This window comes from Mixophyes fleayi, chromosome 10, assembly GCF_038048845.1.
Source record: "Mixophyes fleayi isolate aMixFle1 chromosome 10, aMixFle1.hap1, whole genome shotgun sequence".
Classification (NCBI taxonomy): Eukaryota; Metazoa; Chordata; class Amphibia; order Anura; family Limnodynastidae; genus Mixophyes; species Mixophyes fleayi.
In genome coordinates, this window is record NC_134411.1 from 4189249 (window position 1) to 4211115 (window position 21867).

The 21867-nt window shown below is 41.6% G+C and overlaps 1 protein-coding gene across 1 annotated transcript; it reads right to left on the reverse strand.

Annotated features, from left to right (window-relative positions):
• Positions 1 to 1382: 1382 nt before the first annotated feature.
• Positions 1383 to 21867, reverse strand: STIP1 (stress induced phosphoprotein 1). Its single transcript, XM_075187687.1, has 14 exons — positions 21769 to 21867; positions 19978 to 20187; positions 15165 to 15306; positions 14932 to 15073; positions 14545 to 14713; positions 13466 to 13592; positions 13229 to 13331; positions 12732 to 12852; positions 11862 to 11958; positions 5296 to 5420; positions 3444 to 3480; positions 2997 to 3100; positions 1921 to 2093; positions 1383 to 1686 (listed from the first exon to the last, which is right to left on the reverse strand). The coding sequence occupies exons 1-14, from the start codon at positions 21775 to 21777 to the stop codon at positions 1614 to 1616; spliced, it is 1632 nt and encodes a 543-aa protein (XP_075043788.1). The 5' UTR covers positions 21778 to 21867; the 3' UTR covers positions 1383 to 1613.

Consider the following 21867-nt stretch of genomic DNA (forward strand, 5'->3'; position numbering starts at 1 on the left):
GAGGAACTTTGCAAAAACAGATCAAGGTAAAAGTTTATATACAGAAAGGACACACATTTGTACACACCCAAGCTGGAAAAAGGGATGTTAAATCAATTTACATGTTGATTCCCATTTACTTTTTATACAAATGTAACCAAAATTCAGTAATTTATTGTAGCAAAGCAGTTACAAAACTTTAAATACTAAAATACTTGATTGACTGTGAAAAACCGTGTATAAATGTGGTGCTAAAGTGTAGTCATCTCAAAATCGACAAACCTTCCACCTTACATTGTCCTTTCAGCAATGTGATTTACCTTTTGTCATGTCCATCTAACAAACAATATCTGGGTCAAACGACCAAATGTGTAAAGGATTAGACTATGGAATATTTGGGACTTGGTAGGAGGGGCGATGAGAAGCAACAGGAATCCAGAAATTTAACAAAACCAAAAACAAACACATAATAGTAAGTTTATTGGATTTCAATATATAGTCATAGAAAAACCATTTTACCTAGAGGGGGATATTTGGGTTGACTTCTAGCTAGAGGTATTTTGGATACTGAAGTTGATTACTAGGATACCTTATCTTAATTACAACTTTGAACGTTTTATTTTATAGTAACATTAGATTGATTAAATAATATATTACACCATTTTGTTGCCAAATGTATTAACTCTAGGTAGTGACAAGTGGTTGACAAACCCAACTTTTTCAACCTGAACACTAACAAAGTCTTTTATTTGAATGAAGCTTCTCGGCAGTCCTTAATCCTGACACTAGTTGCTGCTGCACTCCGATTACTTGGATACAATATTATTAATACAGTGGAAGAGCTGCTAACGTGTGCCTGCTCCAGAGATCAGTATACACTGGAACACGTCAGCACACACATTCACGGCAGTGCACAGAGGTGGTTACTGAGCGGGTGCTTCTCCCCCAACTAAGGTGCTCCATTTATAGCGACAATCACACCACAGCAATACAGATCGCTCAGCAGAAGAGATGCTCTAATCACTGTAGTGTATGCGCCAACACCAGGGCCGCAGGAGGAAAACTAGGACATCCCCTCTAATACAGGACACATGTAGGGGCTGTAATTAGCAGGCTACACTGACCCGCCCATCCCCAATCTGCGATGTGGACAATATATAAAATGTACTATGTACTTCTAGCAACAAAGAGCAGAAGCCTCTAAAATAGGATGTGTACAATAAGTTCCCTCACCGTGTAAAACCTGCACCAGTAGCTTCAAGTATGTTCATCAAGGAAAACCCAACAGGTCAGAATTACAAAATACAGAAATATAAGTTTTACAAACTGCATTCTTAAAAATGCTGTAACACTTTATACAGCCGAGATATGTTACTTTCAGACAAATAAGCGGTATACAGATGTCGCCACGTGCTGCTCTTTATTAACATTATTACAGGTCAATAGACTTTAACAATGGGAAGAGACTGACAGAACAAGAGCATGAAAGGAGATGGTGCCTGACGCACGGATCTCTCCCTGGTACTTTGTATCAAGAATGTCCTCAGCTCTTCATCAGGAGAGAGCAGAAAAGGGTTCGCCAGCAAGGAGTAGGGAGACCATCTCATAACTTGAGGGAAGGGGTGAGAGAGTCATCACCGGATGGCAATTAAACCAACATCCATCAGCTTCTGGATTTTCTGGGCAATAACTGGGTTTTTCAAATGTCTGTAGAAAAACAAATATCAAGAAAATATGAGTGAGGAAGGCAAACCTTTACCGTAAATACAATGACAACAATATTATACAAGTACAATTAAAATCAGTCACTGTTCAACACCTTCATATCAGATCTACATAACACCTTCAGGAATCTACCAGTGGTGTTGTGGGCTGCAGTGTAGCTATGGGCATTAGATTGGAGGAGGCCTATTTGTACAGTGGCGCTTAAAGACTACTTACTCGCTCAGCGCCTGTGGGTCCTTCTGCATCTGTTCCAGTATAAGTCTCATTGCTGGATCACTCATGATCTGTTGCACTTCTGGATCACCCATAGCCCTACGCTTTACATCCTCAGGACTGTCATTCCGGTGGTACTGTGACATCATGCACCTCTGGTAACCATCCGTTGCTTCCTGTGTACATGAGTAAACAGGATTAAGCCAAACAAAAAAAAAAAAAAAGGAGTTCCCTAAAAATATTAATTGCTCTCCACTGTCTGTATTCCAAGGAAGTGTTACAAGTCACATGAAACCACATGAGGAGGCCAAGAACAGACTCTGGACTCCCCTCACCGGGGCTGATTGAATACTTGCTACACATACAAAGCCTGGCACACACCATCTGAGCATTGTAATTGGAAACAAATATTTTGAAAAATAAGAAGCACAACTTTCTCTTTTATTCCTTCCACAGCCCAGTGGCACCAGCTATGGAAATGTACTAATAAATAGCCATCATACGCTTCCACCCTACAGATCTATTCTAGGAATAATCACCAACACCTCCGACACCCTCTCATGATTGAACTCCTCTGACTATTAACACGCAGAAGGGCAAGAAAGCCACAAATAGTGAATTACGTTATAATTTTAAAGAAGAAGCGGTGTCTAGACACAAGTAATACACCTTACTCCCCTCCAATCAGAGTCTGATAAAAATAATCTCACTCCTACAACAAGGAGAGATTTTTTTCCCCCTTACGTAAAAGGGATTAAGGATGTAAAAACTACATTTTAAGCTGTGGTACAGAAAGTCTCCCAATCCCCGAGTTCTGAATTTGCTGAACTGGGACAAAGAAATGACCAGGTAGATGTGGTCACTGCCAACACACAGAGACCATCTTCCAACAAGTAAGCCGAGACTTGCAAGAGAGTCCAGAAGAGCAAGGTCCGATCTTCCAAAGATCGCGAGCACATATAGTTATGTTTATGTTTAACAACAATTGTTCTTTTTTTATTATCCATTTGGATGTTCTTATCCAGTTAGTATAGTGATTTTGTACATTACCTAAACGGCAGAAGCTTTTTGTGCCCTACCTTGCATGCAGAGTCCAGCTCCAGTGCTTTCTGATAAACATCCATAGCTTTAGTGTAATCCTTCATGGCCTCCAGCGCTCCAGCCTTGCGAGTGTAGCCCTTAACTGCAGGGAAAGAAGGGGATAGATATTGTTGTATCATTGTCAGAGAATACTGGACATGCAAAGGATATCTGTCTTCTCACTTACAGTACAGGCAGAGAGCAGTAATATACGCATACACACTACATATACTGTATTTATACACATACACTATTGTCAGTCATTCTGTAGGCTGAAGAATAGCCCTACATATCCCCATCTGGCAATGATGGCACTGGTTAGTTGTAATCCTGGTGTGCCCGGATGCTATGAATATCCAAACACACAAGATACCACGGGAGAGAGAGTGCTTCATCGCTACTGGGGCCCCATACACAGAAATATTTACTGAATGTTGTATACTCACTGAATGTGGGTTCTAGTCGTATACACTCTTCACAATCCTGGATACAGAGAAAAAGGGGGAACACCATGTATATAATTAAGAGTCTACATTCTATCAAGTAGTAGAAGAATCAAATGAACATCTATAAATTCTGCACTTGGATTCAGACAACTTTACATGAAGTTACACAAAGACGGCTATTTAAGACAAAACATGGAGACCAGGAAAGTGATTTAGAAGAACACCGGCTTCTGCGACAGAGCTCTGCACCCCGTTACCGGATTTCAGGCCTGGCACTTCCTCTTGGGGCCCTCATAGATCCAGAGATTAGGCACCCCTTATCCCTTGCTCTATTTACTGCCCGGAGAACTGGCACCTATTCTACAGACTTATTGGTTATTTTCCAGGTCACATCATACTGCCCTGCTGAAGCCTGCTGCCTGGAGGAAGCTGCCCCCACTGTCCTGCTATAGACACTTATCTATACTTTTAATCTGTGCCCCCAAAACAGTTGTTGAAGAGGTAAAGGCTATATTGATTAAATGTGGTAACATGTATTAATCCCCTTCTGGGAATGCCCAAATATAGAAAAGTTCTAGTCAAAATTAGTATACAAATTAGCGTCTATGCCCTTGATTTCCCCCCAGGGTACGTTATTATTAAAGAGACTTGTGAAAAAGTCATCCAAGCAATATCCAGAATGAACCAGCAGTAGGTCAATATACTGGATGTAAGCAACATAAAAGTATAATCTAAATGAGGTTAATATCGGTTCACCCTGTCCTCTCCCTCGGCATTGTTACCCCCACTTGATAATTCTGTTGTTTATTATTATTAATTTTTATTTATAGGGCGCCACTAGGTGTCCGTAGCGCCGTACAGGGACAAACGAAATTACAATACAAGGAGAGACAGCACAGTACAGTAAACAATAAGCACAGTAACTCGGTGAGCTCAAAGCACAGCAAGGGCGGGGGAGGGGAGAGGGGAAGGTCTGCATACGACGGAGCCCAAGAGGGAGGGCACGGATTATAGGGAGACCCCCAGGGGGGGAGAGGAGGGAGCGGGAGGGGACAGGGGGAAGAGGGTCCTCGAGGAGGACGACAAGGTTGCTGGAGAGCAGAGTTAACAGTGGTGAGACAGAAGGAGAGGTGACCCTGCTCAAAGGAGCGTACAATATAAGGGGTGAGGTAGACAGACAGAGAGACACGGGGGAGAGAGGGAGGAATGGAGGATAGGGGAAGGGGAATGAAGGGGAAGAAGCAGAAGAAAAGGTAGGAATTAAGTGGGAGACTGGAAGGCTTTACGAAAAAGGTGGGTTTTTAAAGCCCGTTTGAAACTGGACAGATTAGGGGAAGTTCTGATGGAGGGAGGGAGCTTGTTCCAGTGGAGGGGGCAGCGCGGGCGAAGTCTTGGATACGCGCATGGGAGGAGGTGATCAGGGGAGAAGAGAGGCGACGGTCATTGGCAGATCGGAGAGGGCGGGAAGGAGCATGAATAGAGAGGAGGGTGGAGATGTAGGTTTATGACTTTGTTACTGTTCACTGTATTTCATAATGGAAAAAGCCAATAAAAAAAGTCTAAAAACAAAAAACAGTAACAGAAGTATTTACATATTGGATACTGAGCGAGTAAGGTGTTATTTTTCGGAAAAACAAAGTTGATGGCAGTTTGGAGTCACTGTTAGGTGCTGCTAGATTCTGAAGATTTACAAGTCAGTAAAACATGCTTATCTCACACTCTTCTCTAGATAACTATTATTAGGGCATTTGATGGTAGGGATAAACAATCAGAGTATCACTAAGGAAAAAAGGCAGGAACATTTTATCAGAGTGGTTGCTAAACTATGCAGGTTTCCAACGCTCTAAATCACCTTAAGTGCAAGCTGGAATTCCAGTAGTTTGGTGTAGCATGCTGCTCGGTTGCTGTACAGTTTGGCATCTTTAGGGTTCCTCTTAATTGCCTCTGTGTAATGTTTCATTGCTTGTGGGTAATCTCCTGCAGAGAGAAATGACAGATCATCCATGAAGACCACGTGCCAAACGGAAATGCGGCTTGATGTTAGAATGTTAGTAACAATGTGAGGGAAAACATGTCAGACCAAAAACAAACTAAACTCCAGCAGTGGGTATGAGCCGTGAATCGGATATCACCAACGTCAGCGACGGTGAGGACCAGCATGGCAAAGTGGATGGAGACAAAACTTCAGAAACTAAATAATAACAAAGACAAATAACAAAAACAAACAATAGAAATTGCGCTCGATTCAAGATATGTATTAGTCCGATGTAGATTCACACCCGGACACCTCGGGTGGCAGCCTCATTTCAAAGTTCAAATGGTAAATCAGAAAGAGTTCTATGACAGCAGTGAGGAAGGGGTGTGGCACCTGTGGTGTAATATTAAGGGTGGTGTATGCCCAAAAGCCTAGGTGTGTGCGTGCGCAAATGCGTACCAGATGGTTGCTTGAAAACAGCTCATCAAGTAGTAGTAATCATATAGGTCTGCTATGGTCTGGTGAGCTCATGCAAAGACAGAAAACCCAAATAGTGTAATACCGTTACAAAGGTGAATCCATTTAATCCCAGCCAACCAAGATTAGGCGAACCAGAAAATAGATACATATCGCTTATCTGTGGTGTAAGAGTATCATGCAGCCTCAATGTGTTTCATCCTTAAAAGGACTTACTCAGAAGTAACAGTTACTCCTGAGGAAGTCCTTTTAAAGGATAAAATGCATTGAGGCTGCATGATACTCTTATCCCATACATTGTAAGGTATTTAATGTCTCTGTGGTCCCCGAGTGGAACTCCATTGAGAACTTCTGTGTGGAGACCATTGGAAGGCACTATATGGATTTTGTAGACATTGAACATTGTCGGCTATATAACCAACTTGTATGGATCCAAGATAATTTTATACATTGTGAGTGTTCACTTTTTATATCTATATCTGAATAAATTCTCTGATCAAAAATACTACACTATATGGTATTTTTATCTCTAATATAAACCTGCTGAGTGGAGTGTTAGCTGGTACCTGACTGAGATTGCTGTGCGTGACCTAGAAGCAACTCACACAGACAAACCTTTTCCACGTCTACTGTTGACACACCGGGATGAACTGAGGCGGTTTCCATGCTACAGAGCTACAGATAAGCGGTTTCATTTATTATCTCTGGTACGCTGCCAATCAGTGCGCTGTATTGTAGTAACGGATGTTTTGACTCTACTACCCTAGATCTGGCCTTTTTTCTGGTTGCATATTTGGAGGCGATAGTAGCTGCTGAATACCTATTTACCCAGCTGATAAACTTTTGTGTATAAGGAAGAGTGCCAGGTGTTAGAAGGATACACCACAGATAAATATCACTTATCTATTTTCTGGTACGCCTATTCTTCGGTGGCTGGGATTAATTGGATTCACTTTTGTAACGACATTACACCATTTGGGTTTCTCTCTCTTTACATGAGCTCATCAGACCATAGCAGACCTATATGACTATGGCGAAATACCCCATTGTATTTTGATGAGCTGTAATCAAGCAACTATCGAGTACGCATTTGCACACACCTAGGCTTTTGGGCATACACCACCCTTAATAATACACCACAGGCGCCACACCCCTTCCTCACTGCTGTCAAATAGCAGATACAGGTTTAAAATGATGCAACATTCTAAAAATTTCTTACACACAACATATGTAGAGAATTAGATTTGACCCAAATAATTTTAAACACATTAAAAGCATGTTTGTTTTGTTACAACATGGCCTTTAAACATAAGTGTCTATTTGTTTAGCCATTTTCCAATCTATACAGACAGTTACTTGATAGCTCTTTAAAAAAATGTAGCTTTAATACTTTTTGACGCAAGATTGCTAGCATATGCCTGCTCAATAAAACAATGGTATTCAGTAATTGCTCTTGAATAAAATGCATCATCCAGTAATATGAAGTTATCAGTTCATTAGATGCATGGTGTTCATTATTCTGCAGGTATTACTTTCCTATCATAGTTTCATGCTGCATAATTGGCATCTGTAGGCGGTAAGTGATGAGAAAAGAATGGGCCACACCACTGAAAATGGACATTTATAAACAAAAGTAGAGCTGAGTAAACATCTTCCCTCAGCTTTGTATCAATTGTGATTTAAGAGCAAATGTCAGGAGTGCCCCACAGCACTATCACACTTTGGAGAACCCTGTGGTCTACCAATATGGTGACACCAAGAAGTCAGAAAGGCCCAAAGTCCATCATTAACAGCCTAACATTGGCTGTGTTCAGTCCACTCCACACAAGACCACCACCTCACCCCAGATATTTGAACATTTGTCCACTGGTGTATAGTAAGGTATCACCATGGAGGGCCGTGCAATAATCCAGCACATCCCAGCCTCCTACACCGCAGGTCTGATCAAGAGTTTTCCTAGCTGCTGAAAAACTCAGCTTGGTAACTACAGGCCAACAGATATTGTAACCAATAATTCCCAGCAGCCTCAGAGGGCCCTCACTTTGGTATGACTATTATGTGGGGGCATTGTATCAAAACTCCAGTAATCTGATCCCATTGCTTACCACGAACAATGACATCAGCAACCAAGTCTGCCCTGCAGCTCACACAGCATTGCAACCACTTTAGTATTGGCAAGTTAAATAGCAAAAATATTCACCAGTCACAAAAGATCCCACAGCTCTCTATAAAAGATGCCACTGCTCATGGTGTGTGTTAGATTTGGTGTTGCAAGCTCAAGTTAGGTGTGCTGTGGTGAAACAAGGTATTAATATCACCCTAATCAGCCTGCCCCTCGTTTCTCACAAAATGTAGATTATAGCATGTACTTTTTATAGCCCTCGCTTTCATCCCCAGCCCAACAGAGTACAAATGCAGTGTCTAATTACATGTGGATAAGGGGACTTTGTAGCTCATTGTAAATATGCATATTGTTTATTGTATATTGGTGATGTGGCAGTAAGGTTGTTCTTCATTGTCCTTAAAGTGAAGCCAGGGGGTTATTGGTAGGGATCAGGTTATAAGATACTGGAGGGGGGAAAACTATCGTCCATTGTTCTCACAAGAGGAATCCAGACAGGATATCTAAGCAGGGAGGTTCTGTGGAAGGACAGCTCATTTTCAATCCCCTCTCCAACCCCCCCTAGTCCAGCAATGACCAATGTTTAACAAGGAGGCCCAGGGGTTTGCCCTGAGGAGGGGAAAAACACTGGAAATTAGACCCTAAATATAAGGAGCCACTCCGAGAGTTGCCATTCTCTACCAGTGAAATACAATCGGCAGATCCACGGGTCGTCAAGTCTGGACAGCCAGGTGACTAAATCCTTAAGCTAGTGGGGTAAGGGACAGATGATGTGGTAAACCTGCCTGGCATTTATTTACTGTGTGTATATAATAATCTAGTGATTTGTTGTAACAAAAACAATGTATTATAACTGCATTTGCCTGAGTGACTACACAAATCCTAGAAGGTACTGGGTAGACTTCCCTGGCATAGGAAGGCACCCGTGGATGGCCAGTGAAATGGGTAAAATTGGGCCAGAACACCTGGTATCTTCACAGGTGCCGTTTCCTTGCAGCCACCAAGTAATAGCACAGCAGACCAGTGTCTCGGTACAAGCAACAGCAGCTAGTTATATTTAGCAGCATAAAACAAACAAAACGTAACATAAGTTCTACCCTGTCCGGCTCCAACAAACAAAGAATTCTCTCTCTAAAAAGGTGGAAGGACCTAGTGTCCCACACACAATATAATAGGACTTATAGATAACAATGGCAGTGTCTCAGCAGGCCTCACAGCATTCTAACTACACCTCACAGGTGTAACTCCTAATTAGCTAGTAGGTTAAAAGACCCAAAATGGGCTTAATGAATGCAGTCTGCCCTTCTTTATCCATTTATAATCACAGAAAACCTACACTGGTTCTTCCCGCAGCTGAAAGGATATTTTATAGTTCGGTTAATCAACAGCATCTTGGGCCGCATGTGACTCTTTGTACTTTACAATGTGGCTCCCAGCAGCGAGCAAGTCCTGAACATCGTGCGCTAGCAGGGGCAGATTGGTCCCTAGCCAGCTCGACTCTTGGTCATGTGACCTCATCTGCACAACACAGGGAGGTCAGTTTCAGGCAATCTAATCACGGAAGGAGAACACAGTGGCACATGCTCTCCCTCCCTCTTCTGCGCCAGCACCTGTGGCTGTGTGGACAGTGTTACAGGTAAATAAGGGACATGTTAGATTTAATGAAATTTGTGGAGACCTGATGGCATGTGGAGAGGCTGATGGCATATGGATCGTCTGATGTGGCAAGGTCTGATGGCATATAAGGGGTATGTGGGGTGATCTTGTGGCATATGGTAACATCCGACAGCCTGTGGGGAGGTCTGATGGGTATGTAAGTAGCATACGAGATCAGAGGAGCAAACAAGCGGTATTTGGTCAAGTTAGATGGCACCTGGAGAGATTTGATTTCCTGTGGAGAGGTGGGGCATATTGGCCATTTATAACCCACCCCCCCCCCCCCCACCTCACTTCAATAGGGCCCCTTCATAGTGATTGTGGATGTAGCCCTTGAACCCTCCTCCGCTGGACACAGCAGCGAGGAAAGAGCTGTGTGGATTTGATGATTATTGTGAACATCTAGCAATGTTGGACATTTTCTTTTTCACTTAGCAAGTTATTGTAAATTATATTTTCAATGTATGTGTGTTGCACTGTGCAGATGTATACACACACAAAAATGTAATTTAGCTCATTCCGGTACCTATAGATATTTTTTGGTTCTTGGTCTCTGATGGTTGCATGCATTTACATCAGGGGTGGCCCACCAATCAGACAGGCAAAGATAGTAAATCCAAAGCACAGTAGAGATACCAATGCATATAGTAACTACGGACCCATCTCTCTGGTTAATGTGGCTCTAAAGTTGTTTGACAAAATTCATGGTACAGACATTCTCAGGATGTCAGTGGGTCAATCATGACATCTTCCTCTAAGGGAGGATCTGCTAACCATGGGACCGTTTTACCACCAAGGCTTAGCAAGACTGGCTATAACAGTGACTGTTGATGCAATGATTCTTGGATGAAGTTTTTCAGACCATGCTTAGCTAGAAAGCCTGTCTTGGCAAGGAATTACCAGCATCCTGGAAGACTGTTCCTTGGTGTAAAGTTTCCAACCACTGCATTACTTTTGTCCCGGGTACTTGTGTTTTTGAAGGATCATTTGGATAAAGGCTTAATATGAAGTTCTCTGAAAGTTCAGATCTCTGCTCTTTCCAGAAGAAGTTGACAGCTATTCTTGAGGTGAAGACGTTTCTAAAGAATGATGTATTTGCAACCTCTACAAAGTCCTCCATTAGTACTTTGAGACCTGAATTTGGTGTTGAAGGCTTACAATACCCTCAACTTTGAATCACTAGACTCTTGTGAAGTTTCTTACTTGGGTAGCTGTGTTTCTCCTGGCTATTTCAATGGTAAGGAGGGTGTCTGAGCTTGGAGCACTGTCTTGCAAATCTCTAACTTGTTTATAATGAAGATAGGGTTGTTCTTTAGACCAAACCATCATGTCAATCTAAGGTGGTTTCAAAAGTCCATTTAAATCAGGACATTGTGAGTCCAGCTTTGGATGACAACCTGTCTACAGTAGAAGAGGGATATCTTCACTTATTGGATGTTGTTATGGCATTGCTGGTATATGTCAATAGGACAGGAGAGTTTAGGAAAAACTGATGATAATGTGATCCTCTATGATGCCCACAAAAGTGGTTGGCCTGCTTTTAAATAGGTAAGAAGAAACCTTCTCCTTACAATGTCAAGGCACCAGCAATCAGATGAATGAGCACTGTGGGCAGCAAGACACGTTGCTTTGGCTGAGCAGCTGTGTCAGACACTGGAGTTCTGCGGGTCTTCTTCCTATCTAACCACATGGTGCCAATGTCCCACAATGGATTTAGAGAAAGACTTAACATAGGTAAAAAAAAAAAAAAAAAAAATAAATGAAAAAATAATCCTGCTATCCCTGGAATAAGAGCTGACCCTTGAGAACAAAAAAATAAATTAAATAAAAATAAAAAAAAAAGTGTCACGATCATCTTTATACAGCAACTCTGTTCCTATGGCTTAATTTATACAAGCCTAGATCCCAGAGCATTCTCTTGCTGGACCCTCCCGCGCGCAATCAGAAGGGGCTTAATTGTGGTGCCGATAACCATAATCAATGTTTTGACTACCATTGCATCGGCCCTCCAGCAGCTACAATATAGGCCTCCCAAAAGATTTATCTGTATTGCAGCCAATATCTAAGAGTCTCACAATTTTGTGAACACAACTAAATAATGAACTTGTTTATCTATTTTTTGCATCTGTACAAACAGTCATCTAGAGGAGACCCACTATGTACAGTTTGTGCCACACATAGCATTTACCTTTTTGGAAGGCTTCATTGCCCTTATTCTTTGCCTCTAAAGCCAGCTCGGGATTGATGTATGCAACACGCTCCTGCTCCTTTAGAATTTTCTCTGCCTACAGACAAAACCAGGTATAGAAATGTTAAAATAAATCATTACACATAGCATTATGTACCCCTAATGTCACACAATTTAATATGGATAGATAGCACAGCATGCAGATTTCTATTCTAATTACAGTACCAAATGAACATGTTTACAGGATGGATTTAGAGTTGGATGTAAAAACGTGGGAAAAGAAATCTGTCAAATTATAGGGTTGCAATTAATTAGCACTTGCAGCCCCTTATGCCTGGGGAATCTGATCAGGGACGTGCACATGCATGTTCAGTACAGTAGGGGTGTATGAATATCCAGGACCAGTGCTATAATAGCCTGGGCTGCTTACAGCAAGCCCACTCCCTGCAGCAGAAGTAAGCACCACCAGCTATGACATGAACACTATAGCAGGAAGACTCACAGCATGGGGTACCCTTATAATAATGTGATCCAGCCCGTTCAGCATGGGGCTGGAATCCCTAAGGTAATCAGGTCTGCAATAAACACGTTCCTTGACACATACACTAAAAACCACAATTATGTGTCCATAGTTTTAAATCTATGTTTATGCTGTCAACTGTAATTGAGGTCCTCTATGTGCAATGTATTTTGTATAGCAAGTCCCTAAAGTGTAGTGCCCTTTTCTGATACTTAAGAATAGCCTTGTGCAACCCAAACTCTTACTCCCATGTCCAGCGTTTGTGTGCAATATTGACGCGGTGCATTTGGGATTATCTGGATACAAAGCAATATTAGTTTTTGTTTTTTTATTTCTACGCCCATCCTGACCTGCTGACATTTCTTGAGAACGTCTGGTGTCCTGTGCTCTGCTAGAGATTTGTTGTAGAAGTGAATTGCTTCCTTGATTTGCTCTTCTTTGTAATGGGAGTTTCCAATGCGGGCATACGCTCTGTACAAAGGAGTACAAAAATGAAGTTATAAACAGTATAAATAGTTTTTACTTTCATCTCAGTCTAGCAGAATCAGTCCCAGTCCTCTCTGACAAAGAACCAGGTAAAGCCTTGACATGTTGTCACTCTGTATACTGCAGCTTGTGCTCATGACAAGTGTTTTTAGACTGGATCTTTAATAGAACGACAGAAGTCTACCCTCCATCTAGCAAGAAGCCTTGGAAGAGCCAACACAGAGAGAGGTTATTGCTGGAGAAGCACAGCTTCACCTCCTCTGCTTGCATGCTTATACGGTTGAGTGCTCACAACACAAGACAATGTGCATGGAAGCACTATTGGAAAGTTATCTGGCCACTTTCTCCTGCATACACTCACTTGGCAATCTGTCGATAGTCCTCACGATTTTCTCTTCCTACTTCGATGGCCATCTCACATAGCTCTCTGCACCGATTGTAATTCCCTTGTTCAAAATATACAGCTGGAGATAAGGAGTGGAAACAGCGAGTCAGTGACATTTTAGAAAAGATCTACATTTTATACTAGACTTCTGCCACAGATAAAAATATATTTCAAAGTAACAGTTTACTGCCACCATGCAAGTTAGAAACTTACCTGCCTGGTTCGTAATATAGGCCATGTTAGTTGGATCAAGTTCCCTGGCCTGTCCATAATGTTTCAGGGCTGTATCAAACTCTTTCTTCTTGTAAGCTTCATTACCAAGCTCTTTTTCCTTCTGAGCCTAAAGGGATATTAATACATTTTAGAACTGCTCATCCCCTTGTCAGATATCTGGAGCTTAACCCTGTCTTGCTGTTGATAAAACTTTTGGAGACACCGTAACTTCAATGGGTGTTTTTAAATGGTCATTATATATATTAGTAGCTGCATGCTGTCAACAGCACCGCCACTGCAACATACAGAATTAGAAATGTTTTAATGTATAAAATGTAACCATAATAGAGGGAAATCATGAGATGTCACTAGTGACATACAGGCTAGGCATGTATCATGCAAATGGGATCTAGCAATTTGCTCAATAGTTACCATTAAATCCAGTTTACATTGGACTTCCAAGTGCTAGCAATAGGGAAGACCAACACGAGTCACTTATGACTCCAGAAGGTCCTCTGGTTTTAAGAAATAAAAAAAAAAAAGTGTAAATAAAATCCTGCTTCTTCTCTATAAAGCTTTGTGTAAGAAAATTGTGTTGACCTATTTTTTTGTGAATGTTATGTTGGCGGGATCTCCAATTTGTTACCTCCTATTTTTGCTAATGTTTCACTGCATATTACTATTAAAATACATTTATTCCAATACGCTACCAAGACGCAGTCCTATTTGTCAAAGAGTTATGCCTGAAGGGGGGGGGGGGGGGGGGGGGGGGGGGGGGGGGGGGGGGGGGGGGGGGGGGTGGACAGATGGGACATTACAGTTGACCTGTCACAAACGGAAAGAACACTCTTTAGTTCTCCTGAGACAGACGAGCTCTGAAGCAGCGGCAGAGACCCACCCAGAAGAGAACATAGTGCAGCCTCATAGCAGAAGCCATGTTAAGATTTTTTTTCCCCCGTCCCTAAAAGCTTTACTACATCAGGCAGATTATAAATAAACAATAGTTGCCCCACCCCTCTCAATCTGGAGACAGGTAAACCAACGTACAGCACACCTAATGCTTCATTGTATACACTAACCTGTTTTTTGTTTTCAGGGAGATCTTCTTCCATTGGCTCAGGGTGTGTTTTTTTTTGGGGTTGAGGGGGAGGCGGTGCAGGAGGTTCCTCTTCTTCATCGTCAACACTCCCAAGATCCACTCCAAGTAGTACACTTAGAGTTGTCATTACTCGTGGGTCCTGTAGCTTCCTGGTGGAAAATCATAAGTCAGTCAACATCTATTGCTATAAGCAAGTGGGTCAAAAATATTTAATCTTTCAAATGAACACTTTATTTTAAGTAATCTAGTACTGCTGGCTCCACTGTACCAATATTCTGGAAAAGACACCAGACTTTCTTGGAAAACACACACAAAAGAACAAACAAGCAAACAAAAAACAAACAACTATATATAATATCTTACTCACGTGCCAAGGTCAGACGGCTTGTTTCGCAGCTGCTCTATTAACTCTTTGTAACTGGGATCATTAAGGAGGGCTCGTGTACGAGGGTCAGATTCCAGCTTCTGGAATAAGTTGGGGGAGTTGAAAGGATTCATGAACTTTCTCTCTGTGTAAGAGTGAGGGGTAAAAACATTATTGGTTTAGACATATGTGAGTTATAAGTCACTCTTTAAACGGAGTGTGAGCTTGGTTTGTACCTGCAAGCCTTGCTTCCATATTCTGCAGACCCTCTTTCAGTTGTGCATTTGTTGGCTCATGTCTAAGGCCCTCTTCATAGGTTTTCTTTGCCTCTTCAAAGCGGTTGAGAAATTCCAGTGCTGCGGCTTTTCTTGAATAACCCTGTATGAGGACAGAAATTAATAGGAAACAGGAAGTCTGCAGCAATGTTCACCTGTGTGAACCCCATTTTAGGCCAAATACCGCTTGCAGCCTAACTTGCACTTTAACTCTAGTGAAACTGCATAACAAATAAATTTGATTTACGTTTTAGAGATCACTGTATGCTTCTTGAGGCATTTAAAAGTGGCAAATAAAATAACAAAAATATGCTTCAGCGCGTGTCTGATGTGCTAGCTAAGAGCCTGTTGGCGCTAGTTACCTCTCTGGTTCCCACCAGCTGCAGTGAGAGCCCACCCCAATGAAAATTGGGGAAAAATAGAGGCTGAGCTACCAGACTCTGCTCTTCCTCAGTCCACTGCACATTTATTAACTCCTTGCAGGATGACTAATATAACGCATTAAACCGGCTTGCCAAGGGCAGCTCTGACCAAAAGTGCCCTAAGTCCTGGACACTTAGTTTCAAAATTGAAGAGCCATTGGCAGAGGGAGGAACTTCGGAATATGTGCAGGCTAACGTCTAAGTGCCCAGCTCCTGCACTATCCTCTATACTCCCATGGTAGCAGTGTCCCCCACAGGAAGAAACATAAAAACCATGTTTAAAAACCGCTAGTGGGTAGGAACATGGTATTATGGCCAGGAGAGGCTTCAGCTGTCACAGAAAATCATCAAGAATACCAGAGAATGTGCACGGATGCCGAGAGAAGCGATTCTAAATTGCCACCAAAAAAGCATAGACCTGAAAAATCTCCCATTGCACTTGGTATTTTGCTAGTTGCTATTGTAAATATTAAGACATGAACAAATATACTCGTGTTATACCACTGTACCGAGCGTCTAGTAAAAGGCTTTACTAACTAGCCAAGATGAACTCTACAGAGTAATACTGTCTCACTACACCCTCTTCTCCCAAAGCCCTCTGGTCAGTCTTCTTAATTTGTGATCGTTCCCACACAATAAAATAGCTCAGGCTTGCAGTCTAGTGACAGAAGCGTTTAACATACTTATGGGGAGGCAAGGTCAGGGCCGAAGCGTTCCAGATATAAGGAGACAAGAGTGAGACAGACATTGACCCCTAGGTTTGTCTGTACAAAGATGTAGCATAAAACCATTTAACACATTTATTCCATTTACTAGAAAAGAACATTCTGAAGGTTAGAGCCCTACGTAAAAATACCCTTCCTTAGCTCCATGGAGCCATAACAAACAGGTTAACTCCCTGAGTGGAGACAGGAGAAAGAAACCTTCCCAGGAAAGTACAGTGCGACTCCTCCTTCCCTGGTGTTTTTTCCCTGCCTCAGCTGAGTAAGTAGTGTGCAAGTATAGTGTAGTAGTTTGTGCTTTTTTTCCACTTCTATTGGGGGCTTATTTTTTTCCTGGAGGTTCCCCGTGAAACTCCTCCAGAAATGCAAGCACAGGCAGCTCCCATGGGAATGCTAGTTGCTGTGCTGTAGCAGACGAGAGGCCTGGCTTCTAGGCCTTGTCCTTGGGTGTGAGACATCTCTTCTGGTTCAGAGGTCATGGGCCAGCCTAAGGCCTTCAACAGCATGGGGCAACCTCTGAACTATTTACGATTCTCTGCATCTTTCAGGAGTACGGTCTGTGGAATATTCTGCTTTTATGAAGCCTAGGGCCAACTGAAGAGCTCCATTCCAGGTAAGTCCCTTACTTAGGGGTGCTTTCTACATTTCTCTTAGTTATTCTTCTTCTCAGTACTATTTCAGAGCTTGTTGAAAAAAACAGAAGCAGCAGGTTTTATCACAGCGTTTGTGGAGCATATGACAAACCTTTGCACAGAAAACCCCTTCACAATTCTCAGACAGACTGTATGCCTCCACCCAAAAGGTCCAGTTCTCAGGCTCCTGAACAGTTTGCGTATTTCATTTCAAGAACGAGAGCAATGAAGGACACTTTTGTCACAAAGGAGTATTTATATGCTATATAAGGGTTTAAAAGATTAAAAGAGCCGGACCACAGAAAAGTGTGGATCTGGAGGCTGTTAGGCCTAGTACGTCTTGCTCTGGGTCACTGGGTCTACTCAGTGACCCCGAAAGAGACATTGGACAGCAAGTCAGGGGAAATTGGGGAATATCCAGGTCATTTAACCATGAAGTTGTAACATATTAAGAACAGTGGGGATTGATGATGCACCAGCTCCTTCCGCTCCAAGAATCAAGATTCCCTTTTTTGAGGATTCTCAGCGTAAAGAAAGAGTGCACAGGACTATTAAGGACCTCAATAATAAGGAATGTAAAAAGCTGGACTGACTCAAGCCTAATCAAAATAGACGATCGCATGTATCCTTTTCAGGATAAAAGGGACCACTATTCCATAAGAGGATGGAGGCCTGTTGAAAGAGCCTATGGATAGGAAAATGGAAAGCGGTTTCAAGAAACCTCAGTTATCATGATCAAGTCTGGTGGAGTTGCAAGGTCTCCAGGGACACAGTATGGGCCGATACCCTGCATAACGATGTACAAGAAAAAGTTAACAGACTAACTATTCAAAAGCCGTAACGTCACAAAAAAGGGTCCGACTTCCTATGTGAAGTCTTAGACGAATACTCTTTCTGCCAGAAGCATGGCTTCATCTGTGGACTATAGAAGAACTCTCTGGCTGTGTTCTTGTTTGGCAACAAAAGAATAGAATTCAATGCACTTTTCAGAGATAAACTTGATTCAAAAGATTGTCAGGGGCAAATATTATCATTTACCTCAAGACCAGAGAACAAGAGCCCTCCTTTTCTCTTACTCTCAAGGAAGCAAGAGCCATCAGCTAGGAAAGCCATATTCTAGGCAGTATGGTGCCAGTACTACTAGGACAACCTTTCCTTCCTTTCAGGTGTAAGGAACAAAGGATCGGGCTGAAGCCCGCTCAAGGAATCTTTCCCAGCTCAACCCATAATGAGTTCTGTGTGTGGCAGAATTTCAAATTATGCAGAGGGACCAGCTCTGCGTCAAAATCAAAAGCTTACAGTTTGAGTGGTCGCAGTTGAGGAAGGAAGTCTCTGACATGGCTATTAAAGTACTTCTTCAAGCTAGAAAACAAACCTATAATAGGATTTGTGAGAAATGTAGTCCATGGTGCAAGTCCAAACTCGAGGATCCTTCTTCATGGTGGCATTAAAAAGGGCCTTGCCCTCACCACTCTAAATGTTTATGTATCTATGCTGTGTTTTTTCTGTACACTAGATTATCATCTACGGATTTTATTTTTCTATTTTTTCAAGCAGTATAGAGAATTTGCCCTTGTACTAACCGCAGCATAGGAAAATTACCTGCCCTATGGTGTATGGAGCCATTTCTGAATACATATACGGACAATTTGGTGTTACCAACAAATCCTATTTTCCTACCCAAGGTAGTTCCCACTTTTTTTTATATAAAGTAGGAGTACTTGCATGTCCCTGCTCACAACTAACTAATGACAAGAGGAAAGATTATATACACTGAATCCTGTCAAATCAATTTCGGTTTATCTGTGTCGAACAAAAGAATTCAGAAAAATGGATTCATTATTTGTCCTTCCTGTAAGGAAACGCTCCATCCAAACATATTCTTCAAAGGTGGATCAGAGAGTTCATTTCACAGGATTATACGAGTAACGGAATGAGGTGCCAGGAATTCTAAAATCACATTCTACAGGGTTGCTGGCAACATCCTGGGTATTCAGGGCTCGGCAGACAATCTCTGAGAAGCAGCAGGATTAGTCATAGATTCACACCTTTACCAAACATTGTCTTCTGGACACGACATCTTCTGCTGATGCTCAGTTAGGAAGAAAAAGCCTTCAAGAAACTATTAAATTTAGAAAAAAAGTTTCACTTGCCAATGTGACCTGGCACTGTCTGTGTTGATTCTGCTTGAGCCCACCCTCTCTGCAGGCAAAACTAATATCATGTGCAGCTCTCAAAGCTCATTGGCTGTTTTTTTTTTTTTTTTACATTATGCTGCTAGTAAAGCCAGAGAATGTGCATACAAACTTTAGCAATATTCACCTTTATGAGATTGATTTTACATCACGTGACCTTTGTTTAATACTGCCCTGTTTCTTCAACTGTACTTAGTGCAGTGTTGAAATGATTATACTACTCTTGTAATGTTGTAGATCACCATTGTGTTACAGTGGATGCTCCAGTTATCACATTATACAAGACACAGAGTTAGTTGAAGACTTTCCAGTTAGCCATTTCCTAATTCACAGCGCTAGCAAAGGCTCTTTGATTTACTGAATGTTAGTAATAAAAAAATATTTAGCCTAGAATAGTCAAAAAAGGGCATTTCTGGCCAATAATGCCATGCTTCAGGAATTACAGCTTGGGCATACCATATTCATTTCTAGAAAAAGAACTAAGGAAACTTGTTGCTAAATAATGGAACACTAGGGGGTATATTGACTAAACTGCAGGTTTGAAAAAGTGGAGATGTTGCCTATAGCAACCAGATTCTAGCTATCATCTATTTAGTACATTCTACAAAATGACAACTAGAATCTGATGGGTTGCTATAGGCAACATCTCCACTTTTTTCAAATCCACAGTTTAGTAAATATACCCCTAAAAGGTGGAGTGGAAATAGAATATATACAATTTACCTTTTCTTGATGTATTTAACATGTTAAATACCAATATTAAAATTACTTTGGAAATAATGATTTACATGTCCGGGTCATACCTTGCCCCAGTCGGGTTTGAGCTCAACAGTTTTGCAGCCATCGTCCAAGGCTTTGGCATATTCCCTCTTTTTGGCATAGGCTGCAGAGCGGTTACTATACAACACATGGCTTTTGGGATCTAGCTTGATGGCTTCTGTATAGCATTTCACAGCTTCATCCAAATTTCCAGCTGAAAGAGCTTTGTTGCCTTTCTCTTTCAATTCATTAGCCTGATAAAGTGATAGATTAAACAAAAGCAATTTTAAATGTTAACGCACAAAGCTTGCAAATTTTATGTCTAGAGAATAAGTGTGTATATATATATATATATATATATATATATATATATATATATATATATATATATATATATATATATATATATATATTTTTTTTTTTTATTATTTTGAAGTGGAAGACAAAAAGCACTATTGTCACCATACTACATTCCTTCGCACCAATTACACATGTGCCAGGGCCTGGATGCAGCCCTTCATGTCAGAGTATGTACCACACAATGAGAAAGCAAAGCACACATTAACCCCTTCCCTGCTAGCTTGCTACATTTAACCCCGATAGCCCTTCAATACTACCACCCCCGCTCTGACTCACTCCGGGCAGCGTGGGTTGGCTAGAGAAAGAAAGCACAGTTTTAACGATTTTCTTTCCCACAGGCAGCCATACAATCCCAGAGCTGCAAGGCAATTATCAAAAGCATAGGCACACTATAATTTTAATACGCAACTCAAGAACAGGAAAGGGTGATGAAAATAACCAATTGCTAAAAGCAAAAAAAAAAAAAAAAAAAAGAAGCTAATCTGAAGGACAGATTCTTGAGTGGATACTGAATAGGTGTAGAGAGTACAAGCCAACCGTGATTTACGAACGTGAATAACCACTAGAGAATACAATTTAAATGCACTGCTTCTGCACATACACACACAATATGTTGCTATTAAAAGCACAAAACGGCATACCATGAAATATGGTCATATTTACTGTGTGCTAACTTCCATTTGTAAACACCAACAGTCAGCATGCACATCATAAGAAACTCTTTATAGAACATGAAATATTGCAATAACTGATAATGAAATCTTGGTATTTACATTCAACATAACTTGACCAAAGCACTGTCCAAGTTCCCAGCAGGTGTGCTGATTTATGTGTAAAGACTAGTCTCTGGGGTAGATCCAGTTAAAATAAAACACACATCTAGATTTAATTATGGACAGAAATATGTACAAAAGGCTGATCACGGCCAATATTGCTCTGCAACATATACTATAGCAGGAAGTAAACGTCTCCCACATACACATGCCAAATGACAATGCAAAACATTATTTTCTCCAATGTTAGCCGAGCTAACATTCTGTCATGTGCACCTTCACCAGACCTGGTAACATTAACACGTCATAAGCCCAGGCACCAACATCAAAGTGTTACCACCAAAACCACCTTGCAGTGCCAAGATAAATATAATGCAAAGTTATGATGTCCTTCATGTATGCAGTTAGTGAAGTGACCCATACAGCAATGATACATGAATGAGCAGGACCACAACATGGCATCCTCAGGGTGGAGACCAGCTCTGCTTACTGAGTACCAGCAGGGAACTGGCTGTAAAGTTTAATAACTGCACAGAACTGACAGGCCGGTCACTGCTCTGACTGACACACTGAGATCTGAGCAGCCATAGTAACTTCACAGATAACACCACAGAGTACAATCATCTCATGGCGATCACTGGTGCTGTGCTCACTGTGACCCAAACCCATTATTATGGGTATAATCCTGCCTCTACCTCTTACCTTCTCCATAACTGCTCTGTATCTCCGGCCTTTCCACGCGTCTTCTCGAACCTACTAGAAGATGACAGTTCAAATCCCGCCCAGTAACTGCAATATAAT

Coding starts and splice junctions, on each gene's coding strand:
- STIP1 (XM_075187687.1), bottom strand. Junction 14,714..14,931: donor AAGCCGTCTGACCTTGGCAC/GTGAGTAAGATA, acceptor ATTTTCCACCAG/GAAGCTACAGGACCCACGAG. Junction 13,332..13,465: donor CTATATTACGAACCAGGCAG/GTAAGTTTCTAA, acceptor CCTTATCTCCAG/CTGTATATTTTGAACAAGGG.